Source organism: Acomys minous (assembly GCF_964271855.1).
Source record: "Acomys minous genome assembly, chromosome: 18".
In the NCBI taxonomy this organism is placed as follows: Eukaryota; Metazoa; Chordata; class Mammalia; order Rodentia; family Muridae; genus Acomys; species Acomys minous.
Window position 1 is genome coordinate 24,252,097 of NC_140501.1, and position 24,387 is coordinate 24,276,483.

A 24,387-nucleotide genomic window follows, 5' to 3' on the forward strand; every position below is an offset into this window, starting at 1 on the left:
AGTGAGTACATACTATGTATGCCTTTTTGGGTGCTGATTACCTCACTCTGGATGATTTTTTTTTCTAGTTCCATCCATTTGCCTGCAAATTTCCAGATGTCTTTGTTTTTAATAGTTGAGTAGTATTCCATTGTGTATATGTACCACAGTTTCTTTATCCATTCTTCAGTTGAAGGACATCTTATTTTTTCCACATTCTGGCTATGAAGAATAAATGTGCTATGAACACAGTTGAGTAAGTGTCCTTGTAGGATGGTGGAGCACCTTTTGGCTATATGCCCAGGAGTGGTGTAGCTGATTTTTGAGGTAGAACTATTCCCAGTTTTCTGAGAAGGCACCAGGTTGTTTTGCAAAGTAGTTGTGCAAGTTTACACTCGCAACAACAATGGAGGAATGTTTCTCTTTCTCCACATCCTTGTCATCATGTGCCGTGACTTGAGTTTTTGATCATAGCCATTCTGATGGGTATAAGATGGAATCGCAAAGTTGTTTTGATTTGCATTCATGGTTAACTTCTTATCTGGCATAATTTCTTACTTAGTATTTGGTAGTTCCTGATGAGTTGGAAACTTCAGATATTCATTGTTGGCCCTGGGAAAAACTTTCCTACTAAAAAAAATGTCCTGTGATGCTGCTTCTCCAGTGAGGCAATTTTAAAGTTAGAGCAAAACTCATTCTTCCTTGCAATATTTGCTAATAATTTTCAACTCATATATATTTTGAATCAATATTTATATATTTAAAAATAAATATATAATATATACATATAATATAAATATATAAATATAGAAACTATTGATGCTAAGTATGTGACTAATTGCCACCCTTTATCCTTTTTTTTTAACTTGAAAGAGATAACCACTTGATTTAAAGTATTTTCTTTCCCCTCATGTTTTTAAAAAAACATATCTTTTAGTCCACTTAACTTTCAGAACTTGATTCTCGTGTGCTTTATGACATGGCAAACGTGGTTTGGTAGCATTTAGTAATAAATAAATGTTACAATTTTAATATCAATGATTCCTCTGGGTAGAATATATTCTTTAGGAACAGTTATTTTGAAAAGTTTACTTTCGCATTTTTGAAAGACTCACTGAATCATCTCCCTGGAAGTAAGAGGTGTTGTGTTGAGCTCAGGCTCGTAAGTGTTCATCTCACTGTGTCCTTGAATAGTGGGATGTATTTACATACACAACAACATGCTTGAGAATATGCCCTTTGGAGCAAAATGCTTAACACTTTGGACACATATAATTTCTTTCCACAACACTCATATGGATTTAACAGATTTAACTAGGCTTTTTTCTACATTAAACTTTCTGTAAAACACATACTTTGCTACAGTGTGTTTTTATAATGAACATTTGTACATTTGTTAAGTTTAGAAACTTATTAAACACCGTGTCAGTATTGAGGGTACTGAGCTTTGGGTTGACAGCATGGAAGCTGATGGTGCCTCCAGCTTGGTCCGTACAGATAGTTTTCCCGTGGATAGTATGTGTTCCCTTAGACGTCTGTAGAGAACCATCATTTTAATGAGGTTGATCAGTCTATTGGCCCAGAAGTGTCCACATGGCTGGAAACAAAAAAGATATAGAAACTTCAAACAGATAGGAGCATGAGACTGAAAAAGGATGCACCTATATCACTTCAAAGGAAAAGTGTTTCCTCAAAATTTAACTGTCTAGAAAGAATCAAAATCCACACATTGGGACAACAATTCTGTCACAAAAGCCCTGTCATTATCCAGATCCATGTTGTTCAGAAGATATGAAGATAAGTTTTTCCACAGTATTTACAGGAAAGCTATGCTGCTCTTGCTTCTTTTTATGAAATACATATTACTCTTCACACTAATCCCATCTGTCTCTCAGTGCAGTACAAAGTTTACAGATACTGCACTGTCCATTTGTTTCCATGGCTCCAGCTATAACACCAAACTCCAGGATACCTGTAGCATATATATGATGTTTATTGAAGGAGAGTCAAACATCATTTTGCAAAACTGTTGAATCTCTTTCTTAAAGTTCATTGAATCTGGAAGTCATCAATAATTATGTGTACTTGTGCCTTTACTAGAAATTAGAAAAATACATACAGTACAAATAATATAGGCAGATGCAGATCTCAGGCCCTCCTAATGTTTACCTGGCATGGTGGTTTATTTATACTAAATTTTCTACAGAAAGGTTATGAGACCTCTTGAAATATGACTTCATTTTAAAAGTTTGTTTTTGTATTAGAATCATGTTTATAATACAAATATCCAAGAGTCTTCAGCCAGAGAAGAATATGTAATTCCTCATTCAAAGTTAATCACTTCTTATTTTACTGTACTTCCTGCAGTGTGCTTATAATCAGTTAAAACTGAAATGTGCTTTCTTTCTTATAGTGTGCTTTCTCTTTTGTACTCCTACATAGTCACATCTGCAATATGTACCTTGCTATTTTGTATTATTTAATATATAACATTACTCCCTATTTCATACCCATAAAGTTTATGACTCTATATTAATATTCAAGGCAAGTTTGTAAATCATTAAGAATATATATATTTCTGATCTCAAAGAAATTGTTAATATGAATATAAAATATATACATTAACTATTATACTAATAGTATGATTATATAACAGCAATCTAAATTTGAAATTCATATTTCTATTATAAATACATCATAATTCAAATAATATATGATAAACTCCAAAATCTATTTTATCTTTGTTCTGTGGAGTCACTTTACTAGAATAAAATTGAAATAATACAGCACACTGTAGGGGATTTCATGTATAACTAACTTGGAGAGGACAAACGAGTCTTGTAGATTAGTCTAATGTGTTACTTTCACTCCCAAATAACTGTGTTCTAGTGTGCATCTCAATATTCATTTTTCCCATGTATTTTTGTGCTATGCCATTGCCTCCACATGATTTAATTTTAACTTCTACCTCGAAGGAGAGTGTGAATCTCTCCCAGGCACTGTGTAGGTGTCAGGTCTATTTTATTGTTTATATTCAGTTGCAGGAGGATGTTTGGTGACTGAAAAATCTGTAAAGCAGCCCCCTTCCCTAGCAGCGTCATAATCTCTCATCCCTCAGTGTACTTAGCTGCTTATCACTTCGCCTTGCTTTCCTGAAGTTGATGTTTGACTCTCCGTCAATAAACATCCTACGTGTGGAGTGGGTATCCTGGAGTTTGGTGTTTCAGCTGGAGCCATGGAAACAAATGGACAGTGCAGTGTCTGTAAACCTTGGACTGTGCTGAGAGACAGATGGGATTAGTCTGTGCTTTAGTGATAAAAACTAAGGAAAGTACGTTGTTTAAGGTCATTTGCCTGTGAAACAAAATTTCCTTATTCAGAAAATAAAAAAAATAAATAAAAGGAGTGTTTCCAAACATTTGAGAATGTAAACATCATTACATCCTTGTTCTCTTCCTTTAATGTAAATGGTTGAAGGTACCAAACTCTGGGATGTGGCTAAGGTGTGAAACCAGGAGAAACAAGGAGGAAGTCTTTGGCTAGTGTATTTCATCCAAGGTACTAAAGCTAATTATGTAAATAATGTCTTCCTTTTGATTAGATGTAGGACACTTCTCATACTTTCACCCTCTATGTCCAAGGTAGACAAGGTTCTGATGAATGTGGCTGCCAATAAAGTGTGTACTCATTCTGAAAGAGATGCTTTTACTAATTGCTTCCTCTCTTCAGTTTAGTGTTTTGTTTTTCTTTCAAGAATAACTGATTTCTAGCTAAGCATATGCAGAGTTTATTTAACAGTAACGTAATAAAATTAGCAGTTCTGTGCAGTGAAGTCATTTAATATAATACTACCTGGTAAATCAGAAGAGACCTTGTACAGATATATCTATGGAGGCAATAGGGTGTGTGCTTTTGGCCTTCACACTAGCATATGGCCTGTTGGAAGTTCCTTAAATCTCTGCTGAGAGAACTTAAGCATTAAGTATTTGCAATAAAGTTTTGCTTCCCAGAGTACTACAGAAACGCAGCATCTCCAGAAGTTAGTACTTGTAATTCCATGAACACAATGCAAGCTTCTCAATAAGGGGTACCCTACTGGAAATAACAAAGAAAATGTGATAATCTTGTCAGTAAAGACATTTTTTTCTTCCTTCCAAATAAGAAGTTCTATCTGACTTACAAAGAGGACAGCCAGTAGTGTGGTGCTTAGGGAAACTTACCATCTTTCTCTCCTTTTTAAAAAACCATTTGTTCTGTTTTTTTGCCTCAGTGTCTCAAGGCTGCCTTCTCACATAATTGTAAAGTAATCCCCAGTAGGGTGTTAGTTGATGGCCTCAGGGTGTTACCACCACCAAGGGTATTTGCATTTTAATGGAAGGCTTTAAAAGAACTTCAAGCATCAAGTCTGAGAGCAATAAATCTCTATTGGTGGAATTTGAAGCAATGTGATAGATTGGGCAGGAGATATCTGTGGTGAAAGGAGCCCACTGGGTTTATTCTAATCACAGCATGAATTAAAGTGTTCCTACTTAGTGGTAGCCCGACTTCTGCTTCCAAAGTGAAAGTTCTGAGGACAGCTCCTGTGGCCTGCATAATGAAGTACTCCCGAGCAGCTTCATTTTCTTTAAAAGCAAACAAGTCAAAGGGCTAAAAGTTCAAATCTTTGAACTGCCCATTCCTTTCCTAGTTTCTCAATGGTTGTTCCCAAATGGATACCTTCTTCCTCTGTGCTCGAGGTCATCAGGTACAATTATGTTCCGATTTCCGATTTTTTCCAAATCCCAAACATTGTGTGTCTGTCTGTCTGTCTTTCTTTCTTTCTTTCTTTTCTTCCTTCTTTCTTTCTTTTTTTAGATTTTCTAGATTTTTTTTTTAATCACTGGAATTGATAAAGCATTGTAGCTGAGCAGTCTGCAGGTGGGGAGATTGGATTTAAAAATAGATATAAATCTGTTTTTAAAAATTAAAAAAAAAAAAGGAAGAAAGATACTGACTTATTTGTCTGTCATGAAGTTCTGAGAGTAAAACAGGTTCACAGAGACTAAAATCAGGGATGACACTGTGATAACTGGTGTTGTTCCTGTTGATTGTGGACTGTCCTCACAGGACCAAGCCTGTAGCTCGAAGAGGTAACATGGAAGAATCTTTAGGGCTCAGCTAGGGATTGTGGAAGGGAGGGAGGATGCATAGGGGTAGAAATCGTAACAGAGGCAGCCTTCTCCAAAATGGTGTAATAAGAGACCCTAGCCACCCACTGTTCAGATGAGTGTGGTGGTGAAGGGTCTGTAATCTTAGCATGTGGGAGACTACAGCTTGAGAGCAAAGAGTTCAAAGTCATGCTACAGATAGGAAACGTGATATTCTTTCAAAAGAAAAATAAAAATATTTTAAAAAGAAAGAAAGAAATTCAGTAGAACAAATTGTAAAATAGCCCATAAATGTTGGAATAAAAGAGTAAAACAGGAAAAGAAGATAGGAATCAAGTATTGGAGGGTCTGTATTTAGGTCATGGATTGTGAGTCCAATAAGGAAGCAATGATATTATTAATCAAATGTAAGATGTTAACAAATATGTATATTAGAAAATTTCTTCTGAAATCGTTTTGGGGTGTTGTCAATATTTGAGGCTCTGCTCTAGACTAAAAGCCAGTCGGAAGTAGGCCTTGGAAGAGATTGGAAAGCTATAAGAGAGGACTGAAGAAGATATAAGGAGTGATGTGGTGCAGGATTGGGACATAGATAGGTACATAAAGAGGTGTATTCACAGAGATAATATTTGAGTGTGAAAAAAAAAAAAAAAAAGAAAAGATATATTCAAGTTGTGTGGACTTTCAGCTTAGTCAGTCAGGTACCATTTTGCTGAACAAGTAAAAGAGAAATCAGTTTTAATGGGGCAGATGCTGAGTTCAGATTTGGATAAGCTGAGTCTTAGATTATTATAGAACATCTAAGCAGGGATGTCTGCTAGATGGGCATCAATCTGTCTGCATCCCAGAGGAAGATCTGGGCTGTAGATGCATGTTTGGCCATTAGTCCTAGCATCTAAGTGATGACAATAGAAGAGTTCACTCAGGGAGAATGGAGACTATCAGAGGCCTGTCGATTGATCCCAAGCAAATCGTCAGTTAAAAAGCCAGAAGAATCACAATGAAGACTAAGAACAAGTAGCTGGAGAGATACATCAATAAGCAGGAGGGTATCCATATTGATTTACAAGAGAGATAAACTTGCAAATAAGCCCCTTGCTCTCATTCCAAAGGCCTCCAGAATGTAATGCTAGGCATTAAGTCTAGGAGTCTCAACTTATATTTCTCTGTTATATCAGTTGTGTCAGTTAAACTGAAGCAGTACTGCACGCCAATAGTTTCTATGGCTCCATTTCCTTTCATATTATCTGAGAAGTGCGCTACCCTTGCACACATTTAACATCCACTGTAATTTTCTTCTATTGTTTCCACTGCTATCATTCTTTCCTAAAGACGGAAATCCCATCACCCAGCCCATGCTCTGAATGGTAAACAGACTACAGCTTTCATATAGGACCTAGCACATGACAATTTGCATCATAATTATTTATGCACAAGATTCTCGCCCCACTTTTGGCAACTATGTAAGCTCCTAAAGATGAAGAACTCATTCCCCCAAATTAGCCTCCATGGTATACTGCTTTGAAAACAGCAGGCGGTCAGTAATTATTTGCTCAGTGACCACATATATTCCTTACATAAAATAGCAAAGAGAAGGTTTTTTGAATCTTTTGATGAGGAGAGAGACCTCAGCAGAGGCAAACATGGAAATGCTTGAGGATGAAGGATGGATGTATCTGATTGTTTTGATACAGCTAGGTACATATTGGCCAAATAAATAATGGAAAAGATTATCAAAAGGACATTCATAACACAGAGGCAAAAATGAGAACATAATGCTAAACATTCGTATTTGTTTCAAAGACTGTAATATTACATTTTTGGTGGTATTTTCTCACAAAAACACTGAATACTTAGCTGTATATTTGCTTTTTTCAAATAAGAAATCAATCTTCTCTAATGTGCTCGTGAAGGACAAGAGGAACTAACAATAAGTATGCTTTTATTTTTCCTACAGGCAAATCTAAGAGACTACATGTGCAGTTTCTCAATGATGTCCTATAAATAATTCCAAGCCTTTCCAACTTACTTTTGTATATTAAAAATAGGACAACTTTGTAGGATTGTTCCATTATACAGAATAAGGGTTAAATGCTAACTTGGCTTATCTTTTAAATGACAAAAAAAATAAAGAAATTGCAAGACCTTTTCACACATTAGAGATGTATTGTCATTTATCATCTAGATATCAGGCTAGCAGTGCAAAGTAATAAAACATATCATTGAAAAATGTGCTATAGGTCTGAATCATTCTCTCATTCCACCTCCCAGCTAACTGTAGTATTAAATCAAACAAGCAGAACATTTCCTTAGGCAGCCATTGCCTTTTAATTTCCTGAAGAACCTTAAAATATCATTCATTACAAGTACTACACATATTTGGTTTTTAAAAGTCTCATAAATCAATAGCAGGCTGACTGTAATAATTATTACAAGTTAGTGCATAATTTTCGCGCTGAAGGCTGAATGCAGAACTTTAGCATATGCAAACGAGGCAATTCAAACTGTGTATAGATATTAATATGAAGAAGCAGGTAACGAGGTGCAGGCTATGAATTATGCATCAGAAGTGGCTGATCTTCAATGAGGAAAATGAATTCAGCATGTAATCTAATTAGTGATGGAAGTCTATTACATCTAACTGCAAAAGCAACCGTCCTTGAAACAAATTTATTTACAGTCCATGTTACCACTTGAAACAACTTTGAAATGATGTGTCAGACAACAGCTTAATTGTAAAATTTTTTTGTTTGTTTGCTGCAGTTCCAGACCTGGAAGGCCCCCTAAGAGGACTCAAAGTGTCACCTCCCCAGAGAACTCTCATATCATGCCGCATTCAGTTCCCGGCCTCATGTCCCCTGGAATAATTCCACCAACAGGTAAGAGTGTGATTATTTATGTCAAAATATTAAATATCAACCAACAGCATAGATTTCATGCACTTTCATCATTACGTTGATATTTACATGCTTTAAGTTTATTTTATAAACACTAAGATAGTTTTCTAATGAGAGGTTATTTTAAAAATACATCACGATAACTGTGATTTCCTTTCTGAAATCAAATGAAATGAGCTTAATTGAGCAAAGTGCTAAGAAGTCATTTTAATTACCCCCTCCCACAAATTTCATGAAGCATAAATTACTAGTCCTAGTGTTTTTGAGTTTTGTTTTTTAAATTAAAAATTAGAAGACCAGGAAGAACCAGCGACTTCTCAAGGTCAACTGCTGAGAGCAGTCAATGCTTATTCAAACCCTGGCATCTAGATTCCAAACAACTCACACTGCAAAATAACTCAGGAAAACAGATACGAATGCAAAAAGAAGACAGAAAGTAATGCCACAATGGCATTTTTTCACGAAACCCCACCATATTTTTATTACAATCATTTCATGGAAGGTTTTCTTGGGCATTTGAAGATATGTGAGAATCTACTGTAGATTGTATACATTGTATAATATAAGTAACAGTAATACACAATAAAGAGTTCAACCAATTTACGTCACTTGAATGTGTTTATGAATTCTTTTATGTACTTTTCTGTGTTTTTGTCCACGTTTGGCTTTCACAATGAAAGAGCCAGATCTATGCTCCGATTAGCATAGTGATTAAACTATGTAATGTGTACAACTGTTGCTTAAGGAGAATACAACTCAAACAACAGAAATCTCAAGACAAAGGAATAATGCCCTTCCTTTTTTCTTACATGGTTAGGTTCTTTATGTCTATTACAAGCTGGCCACCAACTTGAAATCCCTTTGCCTTGGCCTCTGGAAGTGCCGAGCTAAAGGTGTGCACAAAAAATTTGAAGTTAAACAGTTTCTTTTGTTGATAGACCTGGATATAAGTATCGGTGTCTTCTTTAGAATATTTGCTTATTCTATGTTCTAATATTATCATATTAGATAGTTAGGGCAACTGGTCACAGTCAGCTGCTGGGGTACACCTCATTGATTTTAACTCAGTTTTTAATTTCTATATCAATACCTGAACATTTTCATGCAATTTTTGAGAGTATTTATTTTTGAGTATATTTTTAGTATTTTATGTTGGTTTTATCCTATTGGTTCATTTTGTATATTTAGCACTATGTTTATCAATATTCCAAATAGTTCCTTTTTTATTGTATGTATAAATCATTTGTGTAAATGCAATGTCGGGTCTATGTTTGAGGTGTGTGTGTGTGTGTGTGTGTGTGTGTACATCTGTCTAGAACATTAAGTTTCAAATTATTCCTTTCTGCCCTGTTCGTTTGACAGTCTTTCTCTGAATCTTGAGCTAATCTGGTGGTCAGAAAGCCCACTCATCCTTCTATCTTACTTATTCCAAAACATTGGAGTAACAGATGGGCACGGTCATAGCCAACCTTTGTGTGGATGGTGGATTTAAACTGAGGCCCAACTACTTACAGAAAACACTTTTAATCCACTGAACCATCACTTGAGCTCCAAATAGTTGAAATTACCTTTGAGATTAAAATTCATGCAAGAAATTTTTATAGAAAACATACATGTGTATATATTAATTTCCATAAATACTTGTGGAAGCCAATAGCTAAAAATGACTTAGTAGCCATCCAAGTATTGTCTTTGCTGCCATTTGTTTAGGTTATCTTGCTTCTCACCACATTTAATCCTACTGTCCCAAATTCTAATTTCAAATCTGATATTTGAAAAAGAAATTGGTAATGAAGTTTGGACTATTCTTTTTTTGTTTTTGTTTTGTGTGTGTGTGTGTGTGTGTTTTAAAAGAATTATTTATTATATATAGTGTTCTGCCTGTATGTACCTCTGCAGGCCGGAAGAGGGCATCAGATCACATTATAGATGGTTGAGAGCCACCATGTGGTTGCTGGGAATTGAACTCAGGACCTTTGGAAGAACAGACTGTGTTTGTAACCTCTGAGCTATCTCTCCAGCCCCCCTGGACTATTCTTATTTAACTAGTTGATCAAATATCCTTGTGTCAATCACTATTTTTTTCTTATTTTTTGGACAAATGTTCAAGGAAAGTAACTTATGAGGAAGGCTTTATTCTGGCTTAGGGTTTCAGTGATATCTATGGCCTGATGTTTGTAGGCCAGGTTAACTCAGAATATCATGGAAGGAGAGTAGCAGAGCAGAGATGCTCAATTCTTGGTGTTGGCCTGAAAGGAGAGAAACTGGACAAAGCATGCTTCTTTTATTCTTCCTGTTCTCTTATTAAATCCTGGATCCCAATTCAGGCCCCCTGTATTCTGACAGGGTGATGTATCCTTACAAAAGTTTTCATGTGCAGTAGCAGAGTGTATATTGCTAGTTAGCTTTCTTTCCTTCTTTCCTTCCTTTCTTTTCTTTTTTCTTTTTCTTCTTTTTTTTTTTTTTTTTTCTTCTCTTTATTTTCCCTTCAGGGTGTCTCTGTGTAGCCTTTGTTGTTCTGGACTTGTTTCCTACACCAGGCTGGTCTCAAACTCACAGAGATAAGGCTGCCTCTGCCTCCATGAGTGCGGGGCTTATAGTCGGGCACCACTGCACATGGCTGGTTTGGCTTTCTTGCTACAACATTGCTCACCTACTTTTATCTTTAGACAAGGTCCTAAGATGTGAAGGCACCAGCTTGATAATTTTGTTCTTGAATGGTGTTACCTTAATGTAGACAATTTAATTACTCTTCTACATTTTTCTTAGAATTTAGGTTTTTAGCAAGCATGGAGTTCTAAAGTTTATTTTTTAAAAAAGATATGAATGCATGTTCTGACCTCAGTATACATATCAGAGTACAAACATGCAAACATGAACATGAATAGACTAATAAAAACAGCAAATCTGCCAAGTTACAAGTCCTATGGTTCAAGTGACAAATTACACATGAACATCCATTTTTACTTATAGACCTAAAAATATCTTTGGATCTTTTGAAATGCTGAAATTCTGTTCAGCTTGGTCCTATGAAAATAAAATCTATTAGCTTTGATGTATTTTTAAATACCTATGGATTTGTTGCTAGTCTATTAATTACTTTTATTTTCAAAGATTGATCATTAGAATTTCAAAGGAAAGTTCTTTCTCAGAAAAATGGCTATATACTTTATAAACATTACTAACAGCTATATATAACTAAACATAAAAAATACCAATTCAAAATTAAAAGCTCTATGCTATTTTCTCTGGTGTCTTATTTGTTTACAACCTTGTTTTCACGAGTAGATTTGTGTGTAATCGTAGGAGGGAGCGTGGGTAGGTGGTCATGACTTCCAAAAGTTATGGTTGTCACAGATGCCGTAGCAACTTAAAGTTGCGGTTAATGAAAGGAGAAAGCTTTTTTGTAGAATCTCTCAAGGCAACACACCTCCTGCAGTGGTCACTACATTTATCCTAAGTGAGCACTTGCCATAAATCATTTTTGAAATATGCACCAGTTTAGAAAAAAAAATTCATCCTAGCAACAGAGCTCTAATAGCATTCAGACTTTTTATAGAATCATTTTTATTACGTAATTTTAAAAACAGACATTTTGGAATTCAGAATACTCCTTTCTTTGTGAAGGGGAAATATTTGGATAGTATATTTGGCCAACTTTTTGATTTCATGTTTAGGTCAAAATGCGAACTACCTTTGAAATACAATTTCTAAATCAGTAGTGAGAAATAATGTATGAATATTCAATACTTGAATTTGAAATTAAAAGAAAGACTATTCAATATTTCTGTTTTCTCAAATGAAATGACTGAATGACTCATATTTTGCCACTTGGACATTTCCTTTTTCTCTTTATGCCTTTGTAAACATACACCCAACAAATACTGAGAATGAAACAAAAAGTAATAACCCACTCAGGAACATACACTATCCCTGAACATAAGAATACATACCTAGCAAATTCATAAATTTTGATAAATCTCTATACCAGAACAATATTAATCAATTTTAATCCAGCTGAAATGTTCATATCTTAAACAGTTTAAAGGACAACTTTCTTCTATAGATAGGTGACACAAAAATTATTTTATTTTCTTTATTCTTCCCAGGTGATATTAATGATGATCAAACACACCCAAACTACCTTTTCAGAATGTGGGCATCTGTAATATTTTAAAGATTTTTTTTAGCAATTCATTTCCATTTTATCTAAAGTTGAAACTTTCCTTCTATATTGAGAAATGTATTAATAATACATATATTCTTTGAAGCTCCTTGAAAAGATAATCTTTTAAGCCTAAAACGTTGAGTGCCTTACTTAAGTAAATATGAAAAGCAGTAAAGAAGGAAAAAAATGGAAATATGATATAAACTACTTAAAACACTTGTGCTTACACAACATAATTTAAGTGTGGATTTTTACATTCACACATAGGAAACATTTTGACTAGACACTTGGAGAGTATCATATATCTCATAATGAAGAGCACGTTCAGTTTTTGTTGGAGATAAACTGAAACTTTTGTGGCAGGCTAGTGTGACTACTAAAGCACCTTGCATCTACTAAAGTGTAGAACTTGAGCTGAAAATTCTCTTCTTTTCCTGAGGCTATTATAACAAATTACTACAAGCTTGGTGGTAAAGACTGATTTTTTTCCCAAGTTTTGGAAGTCAAGAGTTCACGATCAATATCACTGAGCTCAAATCAAGGTGTCAGTAGGGTCACAACCCCTCCTGAGGCTTTAGAGGAGAATCATTCCTTAACACTGGCCCTCCTTGGTGTTCTTCTCTCTCTCTCTCTCTCTCTCTCTCTCTCTCTCTCTCTCTCTCTCACTCTCTCTGTTTCTGTCTCTGTCTCTCTGTCTCTCTGTCTCTCTGTCTCTGTCTCTCTCTCCCTCCCTCCCTCTCCCTCCATCACCCTCCCTCTCTCCATCCAGACCCCTGTGTATTTAAAATCTCCTACTTGTCTTCTCTTGGAAGATACTTGTGGACAATCTCTCCATCTTAGCATCTTAAACAACAACTACACAAACATTATTATGGCACATAAAGTAGTACTTTTGGGGTCCCAGGACATAACTTAAGGGGATGCTGTCAGTCTCTCACACCCAGCAACTCTCTCGGGAGGAGAATTGTGAGAAGCCAATTACAGTGTCTCAGATGTACACACTAAATGCACACAAAAAGATTCTGGCCAGTTCTGTTCACTGAAGTATCCCTGGATGGAAAATATTACCTGGCATTGGGCAGAGACTCAAAATAAATATTTGTTCAGGGAATATTGATAATAAATGTTTAGTGACTGGTTTCTGAGAGGAATTACTATGCCTCACAGTTACAAACTGAACCAGTGGTGTGTTAATATAGCTTTTAAACTCCTCCTAACACATATAGGTTCTATATTAAATATTTAGAGTTTAGAGTCTAAAAAGAGATATATCAAGTATATAAAAAGAAATATTTTATTTTAAATTGTAAGTTATGATAGCTATATACAATCATTATCATGAATGACTAATGAATGTTATATATGTTAATTTGTATTTGGTACAGAAATAAAATATTAGAGTTCATAATTACTGTTTATATGTGAATATAGCAATTTTCACTATGCTAGATGGCCCGAAAGGATAATAAGTTCCATTGCTCCCAAAGTGTCTTGATGGAGAAATAATTTATCATATATTAAATAAATTCACTTGGAACTTTATTAAATATAAATAATTATTGGTATGAAGAAGTATATAATTATATTTGCTTGTTAACTATGTGTATGTATGTGTGCCATGCTTATGTATGTAGACAGACCATCTCCATATACATTCAGACATGAGTACATGTGTGTGGATGCATGTGGACAATATAGGGTGCCATTTTACACACTTCCACTTTGGTTTTCTGTAGTCTAGATCTCTCATTGATCTGGAGTTCACCAGTTAAGGTAAGCTGTCTAGAATGTGCCTGGCTCAACCTTCCCACAAATGCCACTATGCCCAGATTTATAATATATGTTCTCAGGCTTGTGCAGATAGCACGTGAATGAGTATGATTCTATTACTGAATTTTTAAAATATGAAATAGCTGTAATTCAGTACTATAGCTAAAACATAATATGTTCTGACTCTATTTTTCTCAGCTTTCGAGAGCTGTTATTTTTAGATTTAATGAAATTACTACATATTATACACATTACTAGAATTCTGGACAGGCTACCCTTCTACTTAAATTAGGAGATAATTATAGCCCTTTCTTTTCTAATTTATTTTTCTCCTCCCAGTTTCTGCCACATTCTGTATCTCATTTTGCTACACTAAAAATGACAATCTGATTATGCTTCTTTCTCAGTACATTCATAGTGCTAAAGTCTTTAATCAGACTAATTCTGAGCAATGCTTGCTTTCTCTTTTGGAATCATGCTGTGTCTTTTGATAAAGGAAACATATTTACATCCAGAAAACTAGACTGCAGATTTAGTTGTGATGTAGAGCACTTGCCTAGCTTTTCCAAACCTTGGGTCCAGTTCTCAGCACCAAAAGTAAAAGAAAGTGGGGCTGGCTAGATGACTAAGTGGGTCAAGGTATTTGCTGCCAAGACTGAGCACCTTGTTTGGGCTTTGGAGGCTACATGATGGAAGGGAAAAACCAACTTCCAACCGTTAACATCAAACATACACACACGCGTACAGGCACAGAGACGAAACAATAAATAAATGTAAAAAAAAAAAAAAGTTAAAGAATTTGTAATTTTTGGTCAAGCGTGATATGATTGGATGTGTGTAGACAACTGAATGTTTGTAGACTCCATCTTTTGTGTAGCTCCTTAGTTTGTTGAGCCTTCTCTGGTGCAGTAGGTAGCATGTTGTCATTTTTGGTCCTTGTAACTTGTTGAATATTAGAAAGGGTTGTCACAATCCTGATTCCCTTTATAAACTAGAGAAGAGTGGAATATAAGTAACTGCTTATTTATAAAAATCAGAAAGTCTGAACTTTCAATAGACCTGATGGGAAACAGGTTCTGTAAACCAATACAACTCCCATGAATTGGTTAGTCTCTCTTTGATAGCCTTTCTTCTCTGGGATGAACAGGAAACCTTCAGTTCCTTCCACTGATACCTTGCTCTATGCTGGCTATGTGGATTCAATCAAACCAAGTAGGGACTTCTTGTGACTTTCTCCCTGTGTTCTAAGGATGTTCCTAGGTTTTATCCTGTCATCTGCAAGGAGGTTGGAAGAGGGAACTGACAAGCCTGAGATTACCAAAAATTTTAGAGATTGAGAAAAGGAAGAACGAGTAGACTCTTTATAAGTATTTGCATTTAGTGATCGAATTATCTATCGCACCACTAATGAATGAACTTTACTTGATTTAAAAGATTTGCACTAAAAACATTGAGATGCTTTTGTTGTCTCTGTAATCATAGGTTTCATAACTCTTTAGAAAGTTATAGTTTAATCCTAACTTAACGAACAGGAATATGATGTTTAGATAAAGGGACACAGCAATATAATAGTAACCAGCACTTCAAATGGCATGAAGTATAGACAGGGAGCTCAGATAGGTTTTAAGATACTGACCTCCCATTGAACACTAAGAGGACAATCTAGATGGTATGAATTCAGAATCGACCAATGCTTAGTGTTAAGAAAACTTACAGTGCATTATAAGGTAGAACAATAGTGCTCTGAGGATGAAAGTTTAAGCAATAGATTGACGTTACAGTGTATCAAGCTACCAAGAGCTCTACTGGTTTCCATAAGAGGCTGTCTATTGTGCTCAGCGTCCAGGTCCATCTGCAACACAATAAAAGGTCAAACAAACAAAAGCCCTGTCTATGAATAGAGTGTATTACTATAAAGCATGTACCTGGTTCTTCTGACAGAAATGTATGAGAAGAAACTAGAGGGTAGAAAGTCATTTATCATAGGTGTTATATTTATTTTATAACCTGTCTTATATATTATTAAAAGGCAGCTTTAAAAACAAAACAGATAAATAAAAGCAGTGGTTCCCCTTCCCTGATCATCACCCATCCAGTTCAACTCCCATCACCTTTCGTAGGGAAATATGATGTCCCTGGTATATTAAGAGAGAAGTTAGGTTGAGAATATAAAAGTTGGTTTGTAGAATGTTTCAAAGCATTCAGAAAGCCTTGAGTTCATTCCTCAACACTGAATGAACCAGGCATGCCATGGGCCTATAAACTCAGTAATTGACAGGTAGGGTCAGGAGAATACAGGAAAGTCATCCTCTAAACAAACCAAGTCTGACATCAGCCTGGGCTGCCTCTTTTTAAATTTTTATTTCCAACTGGATATGGTATCTTTCTCACTTCAGAATATACATTGTCCAGACTTTCAATTATATTATACTAATTGATATTATATAAAAATATTTAAAAAAATGAGCCCGATTTGACCGAATTTTGAGATGAACAGTCATGGTTTAAAGCAACCATATTTTTACTTGCTGTACTGCATTTCATACATGGTATATCTAGCTTTTTGGTACAATTATGACTCTGGAATCTAATATGCAGGACGTTTCCTGTTTAATGGCTTTTCTTATGATGCCTCTGGCTTTCATGTGTCTTCTTGAATGATCCTATAGGTGTGAACTTCATGCTAGGAGGAAGTGTTAACTATTGGAAATGCCATGGAGAAACACACACGTAAAAAGATTTAAATGAAATAACTTGGACTTCATTTGATCTTTTGTGCTTTTTCATATTTTGATTAGGAACAACAAGTCATATTCCTAGAGAAGATTACATGGGCATTTATTTCTATTGTTACATTTAGAATACAATTAGTAGGTTATGACTCATGTCTTCAAAATGTATTTTTGAGCTGGATGGTATTGTGACACCGTTCCCACTTGGAACCAAAAGGTTTGGCTGGCTCTCTCTTCCTTGTCACTTTGCAGCTTAAGTGACCTTGAGTAATGTTGGCTTTGCTTAGTTCTCATTGGCCAGAACCGGAAACCAGAACATCAATTTATGAACATATTAAGCATTGTACAAATATTCTTTGTTCAAATCTTGTTTTTTTTTTATTAGTCAAAACACTTTTTTAACTTCAAATTTTCTACATCAAGCTGCCTTCCTTTAACCCACTCCTTCGTTAACACCCCATCATACAATCTGACATAGCTTCCCCTTGACAGAACATGGATTAGAACAAAAACAGCTAATGTGCCATGGTACATTTTTGCCTAGCACTGCACAGGGCAATACTGCATTTGATAATGATGAGCTTTAGAACCTATTATTTGCTGTGTTCCAAAGGAGCAGAAGCTTTTCTCTCTGGACACATTAGGTTTGGGACAATGGACTTTTCCTTATGTTTATGGTATCAGCTTTTAGTCAATTGCATTTTATCATTTCGTAAGTTTGTTTGGCAATTAGCTAAGCTCACAGAACTTCCTCCTGATATAACTCTTTTCCTGTGCCAGTGATTACTTTTGGGTCATTATGTATAGAATATTATGATTTGTGTTTATGATTTATATTAAATTCAGAGATGTGACACTCTTTAAATGTCCTGATTAGGTAACATCATATTGGGTTAAAGCCCATTTTCATGAGATTATTATTTCTTTTTAGAAATTTGATAATTTTGGAGAAAATTGATTCTCTACATATACTTTTTCTAATTATCTTAATCTATCCTTAACAATATGGGGGCAAGAGTTTAGTAAACACAGTATTGTGTTATAGGGTTAAAGAATATAATATGTATTATTATAATACATATTATGTCTCATAACATATACATACATATATAGTATATATAATAATATGACCCTGTATTATCACAATTATTTTTAAACACTTGAACTATCCATATTAATGTCACTAAAATAATCTATTTCTCTAGAAATGCAGTAGTTTAGGTCAGTTTTTAAAACTTATCTCTCTATTAAAACATGTATTTGAAAATGTGTGAAATATAATAATATTTGCAAAACTGCTCTATCCACTTCAGTGCCTCATTCTCCTTTCAAAGGTGTGAATGTCTTCTGAAATTTTTATTACTTTATTATATTTCTTAATGAGATTTTTGGGAATTGTTTTAAGAATAATTAAATGGAAATGTTGATTCAAGTGAATATATATTTAAGTAATTCTAAATTCCAATATGTTAGTCTCTTAATAACACAATATAATACTATTCTTTATTCATTTGAGAATGAAATTTGTCTCATCATACCTACTTTTTATGGTACATATTGAAAAAATTAAATTTAAAGATAGCATTCCAAGAAGAACCACTACCATATGACCTGTCCATATGAGTTGTCTTCTTGATTTATAATAGCAATTGCTTTCTCAGCATGGACCTGGTGACGTAATAATATTCTATGAGTTTTTGAAATTATACTGAGTTCTACATCAATCATCCATAGTAGACGAATATGTTTATTAGTTAGAAAGGCTTACTTGGAATCAGACATGTTAGAAATATTCACTTTTCAAAAATATAAGTATTGTTATCTTAGAGAAATCCATATATACTAGGATTGAAATTAAACATAGGATTATGAACATTCATAACATTGATTTTATCTATAAGCATCAGAATCTTATAAGTGTGAAAATATGTTATATTGACTTTTTTTCTTCATGTTTTTCATTGGAAGTAACCATGGGGTGCAAGGAACTTGCTATAGTATTACAACAATTTTTGTTATGTATGAAAAATATTGTAGAATTATTTTAGACAAGGTTTCCCTCTGTAGACTTAGCTATCCTGGATTCACTTTGTAGACCAGGCTGGCTTCAGACTCATAGATATCCACATTTTCATATGTAAAAAATCCATAGGGCTTTCCCTTAGCAATTAATTCAGTTTTATTTAAATTTGTTTAGTTTTGTTACTAAAATCATCTGCTATTTTGTGTTCTATTTTTCCATTAATAGTCATTCTGTTGTCTACGTATTTCTTGTTTCCATAATAAGTAAGCTACAGTGGTTTTCCATTTCATAAGTAACAAATTTGGAAACCCAATAAATATATTCACAAGAAGAAAAGTTTTAAAACAATTATTTAAACTTATGGAAAAATTTCATCCTTCCATTTAAAAGAGCAACAGTCATAATGCAGATTCACTAAACAAAAATACTTCTTTTAGAAGTGAAAATACTTGATATTTGACTTAAAGTGTACTTCAGTTTAAATTGTATTACTGCTCATATATCTTTCCCATATAGACTGTATTTTACATACTGTAAAATTTAAGATCTATATTTGCTAAGACATTGGATATGCTATATAAAGGAAGGAAAATATTTTAAGTGGCCCTCTGCTTTTATACACTAATTCCACATTGCTCTCTTGTATCTTAGTTTCTAACATTGTCTCCAGTTACAATATTGTTAAATAAATAGAGTTTAATTAATCAATTGTGTTAATTTGTGAAAGTAACTGAAAGAAAAAAATTTGTTGAAAGGTTAGTATGCTGTAGGAACTCTGCACAAAGCTAATACATATTTGCATTGTGTGACACCTACCTAGGAGATATTTTTAACCTGTTATAAAGAATGAAATAAGACACCCGAAAGTCGCATAATCTGTTCATAAGCAAACCACAGCTGGACTCTGGCTTCGCTGTTACTCCTTTCTCTTTACTCCCTGTGCTGTTTGCAAGAAACCCACGCATATCTAGTCGCATCCGTATTTCAGAATTGAAATGGAAGATAAATTGAAATAAAGATTCTTCCTTAGCTAGCACACATAAATTTAAACAGAATATTTCACGTTATCATTGGAATGTTTAATCTTAATGTGAAAATTGTTAGCTTCATACACTTTTGGCAGTAAGTTAAAGCCTTGTGTTAAAGGCACTCTACTCATCGATATACATTAATTTTTTCCTGGATAATTTAGTATTTCATTCTAAGAATAATAATAACATTAAGAACTGATTCAAAATAGTTCTATCTGGCAGAAATGTTCAGCTCCACAATTTTTAGAGTTAAGAAATATAACAAAAGGACAGGAAAGATCTTAGAAATTATTCTTCAGGATTTTACAGCAACTTGCTGAAAGAGCACCTGCCTCATATGCATACTTGCCTGTACAGTGGCAGGACAATACATAGTCAGGCATACATATATATATATACAGGCTTCATTAAAAGTTAAGATCCTTATTTTGAACTTTATGTCTAATTTGCCACCACATTTTAAAGGCTTATACGAAGTCTGAGTATTACATTTCACTTTACAAAATGATAACAGTGCTAATTGAATGACAAATACTTAGTTCTGCTCAATTTATTTTTGAACTTTAGGAATACTTACACACAAAATTAATGTTTTCTTTAAGTCTAAGGTGTTTAACCCAAAATATTTAATTATTAAAACCTACCTTTCTATAATCATCCAGTGTTATAGTCTTTATTTTACTATTTTGTTCATTAGTATTGAGTCTCTTTACTATGATTTGTCATTTCTCTTGAAATACTATCTGGCTGAAACATTGTAACAGTTGATACTCCAGGATAATTTGGGGTATGTTTCACAGCAACAATATTTTACTTTGCTATATAAAACACTAAAGACTTGATAGGTTTTGCTAAGTAGACAAAGCTATATTTCAGGTATTTACTGTTAAGTAGTTATACATTTTGTAGAAATCACTAATAACCCATTTATACCATATAGCATAAGTTTCTTTTCTGCTTGCTAATGAAAGGTCCTTAGTTATATGCAGACTATAAGAGGCTGTTCTCTACTCTTTCAAATGCCATAAATCTAAAATATGAGAATATGCTATAGCCATCACCTCAACATCTTAAATCAAATATGTTTCTCTCTTTAGTATTTTACACCATATCTAAAGTAATAATTTTTAACTGCTCTTATTTTCATATAAAAAAAATCACAAAGTAGAAAATAGAAACTATCCAGATTTCTAGAGAAACAGGCTGTTTTTGAAATTCACAAAAAGTTTACTCTTGATAGAAGAATGAACTGATAGCTTTTTATTTTGCATTGAATCTCATGTCCAAAGGAGAGATTTGAATATTAGGATCTTGACTTGACTCACCTCTGTTTAATTTTGACAGTTGTCTTAAAGTGAATTTAGTGTTTAATGAAATTTTCTGGACTGATAACTCAAAATCTGAAGGGAACAATTCTAGTGGCGAGAAAGTAATTTTCTGGCCTAATTACACCTTTGGCCTCACTACAAAGTCTGTCAACAAAAATGCCAGGTTTGATCATGATTTTTTTTGACGTGAATTCGCCCATCTACTTTACACAGGAGACTAATCTACAATAGCACTTGGTTTTTGCAACTATGACTTTATAACTGGGGCTAAATCTTCAACACACTGCCAATTGGTGAACCACCTAAATTCTTAAAGAAATTTTAAATTTTTTATTATTTTATTCAGATTACGTCTCATTTGTTATCCCATCACTTGTATCCTCCTGTTCCTCCCGCTTTCCCTCTTTTACCCTGTTGCCCTCCCCTAAGTCTGAGACAGAAGGGGACCTCCTCCCCAATTAAATTTTCTTATCGATTAGAAAAAATATATATTGGTATTAATGAATTGTAGTGTGCCTTAGTTCATATGGCAAAAAGCTGCATGGGTGAGATAACTATTTCAACAGTGCCAAGTGATAATTAGCTATGAATACTTTCTTTTTAAATATTGAAAAATGAGTTTCTATTTTTTCTTACTTTTCCTCCTCTCCTCTCTCTTTCTCATTCTTTTTCTTCTTTCTTTCTTTTTTTATGTTTATATTGCAAACATCCCAGAAGTTTGCAAGTGCTGTTCTAGTGCTGTACCACTGACTCTTACATTATCACTCCTATTACTTACTTGCCTTACTGAAAGCCGAACAATCACAGAGACTCTAACAGGCATCTATGAACCCGACCTCTTTCTTAGGTGTCTCTGCATAACCTCAGCCACCAAACACTCACATATACTGGCAGCTTCCTCAGATTTCTAAGCTTAAATATTTCCTTATCAATAAATAAATTATAGCAGTTTGTTTAGTTGCCGTCTTTGAATCTTTTATCCAATGATTTGGCCAGACATCACGTTCTGTTATACAAAGAATTCTGCATGTATTCATGTGAACCTAAACAGTACTTCCCAAACAAGTGTTATCCACCCACTCTGTTGACTGTCTTGTTTTCTCTCTTTTTTTTTTGTCTGCATGAGTCTTATTACTGTATTTAAAACATTAAGGATGCTAATGAAAGTTGTGTTCTGCATAAACTGAGGTCTATTATAAATAAGAAATTAAAGAATAACAGCAGTACTCTTGAGTTTTTGCCTCTGTTTTTCATGATCACAATTCCTAGATCTACTTTTGATAAATATATCCTCAGCTAAATATTAACGTGTAAATATATATGCCCATATAAACACATACTTTTACTTTCTAAGTAAGTGAAAAGGTTTTCAGTAGGTAATCTAAAACAAATATGTGTTATATTTATTCTAATAAAATATACACATAATTGCTTTGTGTAACCTATGAAGAATGTACTTTAGAAGTCATGATTCCTTTTTATAAATATTTATCACGAGCTACAGGATGAATGACACTGCCACTCAAAAACCCATAATTAAAGGTACAGTTTGGCATGACAAGAGACCTGTGTGAAAGCACTGATGTCTTCTAAAAAGACAGCTAAAGTTAAGGAAATGATCATAGCCATCATGATAGAAAACAGCATATTTAAGTTGGCCTATATCACTATGAGCTCCCTAAAAATTCTAAATGTCACAAGCACATACCAAGTAAATGTGTTAATTTCTGTGAAAAATAATTGTAAACTGCTTTATTTTCTACAGAATGTGATGGGAGAGCAGTGTCAAGGCCATGACTTTATGATTAAGGCTGTATATGGGTCATTAAAGCATTAGAAATTGATAATATATATTAGAATTTTCTCAGATTTAAGTTATTAAATCCTTTTATGTATATTAGCTCATTTAAACTATCTTTCAAACATATATCCTAAGCCACTAGGCAGCAAATATGATGTTTCTCAGAAGCATTATATCTCTTTTTTAGTTTTTATTTAAGTAATTTATTCATATTACATCTTAATTATTATCCCCTCACTTCTATCTTTCCGCTCCCTCTCCCTCCCTCCTTCATTCTATTTCCCTTCCCTCCCCTATGTCTGTGAAAGAAGGGGACCTAGTCTCCCACTATAAGATCACAACCTATCAGGTCTCTTCCTGGTAGCCTGTTTACTCTTCCTATGAGTGTCATCAGGTCTCCCCACCGAGGGGATATGGCCAAATAGGGGCCTCCAGAGTTTATGTCCCAGTCAGTCCCTGCACTCCACACAATTGTGGAGAATGTGCTGTCCATTGGCTTGATCTGGATAGGGGTTTTAGGTTTACTGCATGCATTGTCCTTGGTTGGTACAATAGTTTGAGCTGACCTGCTTGGGTTCAGAGCTGCCAGCCTTAATGGTCTTCTTGTAGGTTTCTAGGACCTTCTGGATCCTTCTATTTCCCCATTTTTCCCTTACCTCTTACACCTAGAGTCCCAATAGGAAGTCCCAGTATCTATCTCAATCTCTGGCTAAGTGAAGACTTTAAGGCAACATCTCTGTTGGGCTAGTGTCCAATTATAAGCGAGTATACGCCATGGGTGTCTTTCTGAGTCTGCGTTAACTCACTCAGGATGAACATTTCTAGTTTGAGGGTGATGTCAATTACAGTAAAAGTGTGAGTTGTGTTTAGTTAGAGGGTGTCCTCTTCAGTCTCCATGACCCCTGCTATTAAAGAGTCTCAGCTAGAGTCACCCTCGGACTCTCCCTGGAGCCTGCCCTCTAGTAGGTCTTCAGCTTGTCACAGAGAAGCCCTGCCCAAAGTTTCTTTTCTCTCTGCAAGCCCTCTGTTCTCCTGTCCCCACTCACCCCAGGTCTGATATCCACTTTCATTTCTCTCAGTGCTCCCTCCCTTACCATGTTCCTCCTCTTTACCACTTCCACTGCCTATGCTATTTCGACTTCTGGGTGAGATTAAAGCATCAACCCTTTGATCCTCCTTGTTACTTATCTTCTTTAGGTCTGTGAGTCGTAACAAGGATATCCTATACTATATGGCTAAAATCCACCTATAAGTGGGTACATACAATGTGTGTCTTTCTGGGTCTGGGTTAGCTGATTCAGTAGTACTCTGCAGTACCATCCATTTGCCTGCAAATTGCATGCTTTTCTTGTTTTTAAATATCTGAGTAGTATTCCATTGTATAAATGTACCACAATTTGTTTATACATTCTTAGGTTGAGGGACATCTGGGTTATTTACAGTTTCTGGCTATTATAAATAAACGTGTTATGAACATAGTAGAGCAAATGTCTTCATTGTATGCTGGTGCA

At 34.6% G+C, this 24,387-nt stretch overlaps 1 protein-coding gene across 3 annotated transcripts in view; it reads left to right on the top strand.

Moving 5' to 3' along the window:
* Positions 1–24,387, top strand: part of DACH1 (dachshund family transcription factor 1) — a 394,247-nt gene that overhangs the window by 150,701 nt on the left and 219,159 nt on the right. For all 3 annotated transcript variants that reach the window (XM_084766967.1, XM_084766966.1, XM_084766968.1), the window contains exon 2: positions 7,890–8,005. In XM_084766967.1, the coding sequence (XP_084623093.1) occupies positions 7,890–8,005 (116 nt within the window). The remainder of the gene's footprint in view (positions 1–7,889; positions 8,006–24,387) is intronic.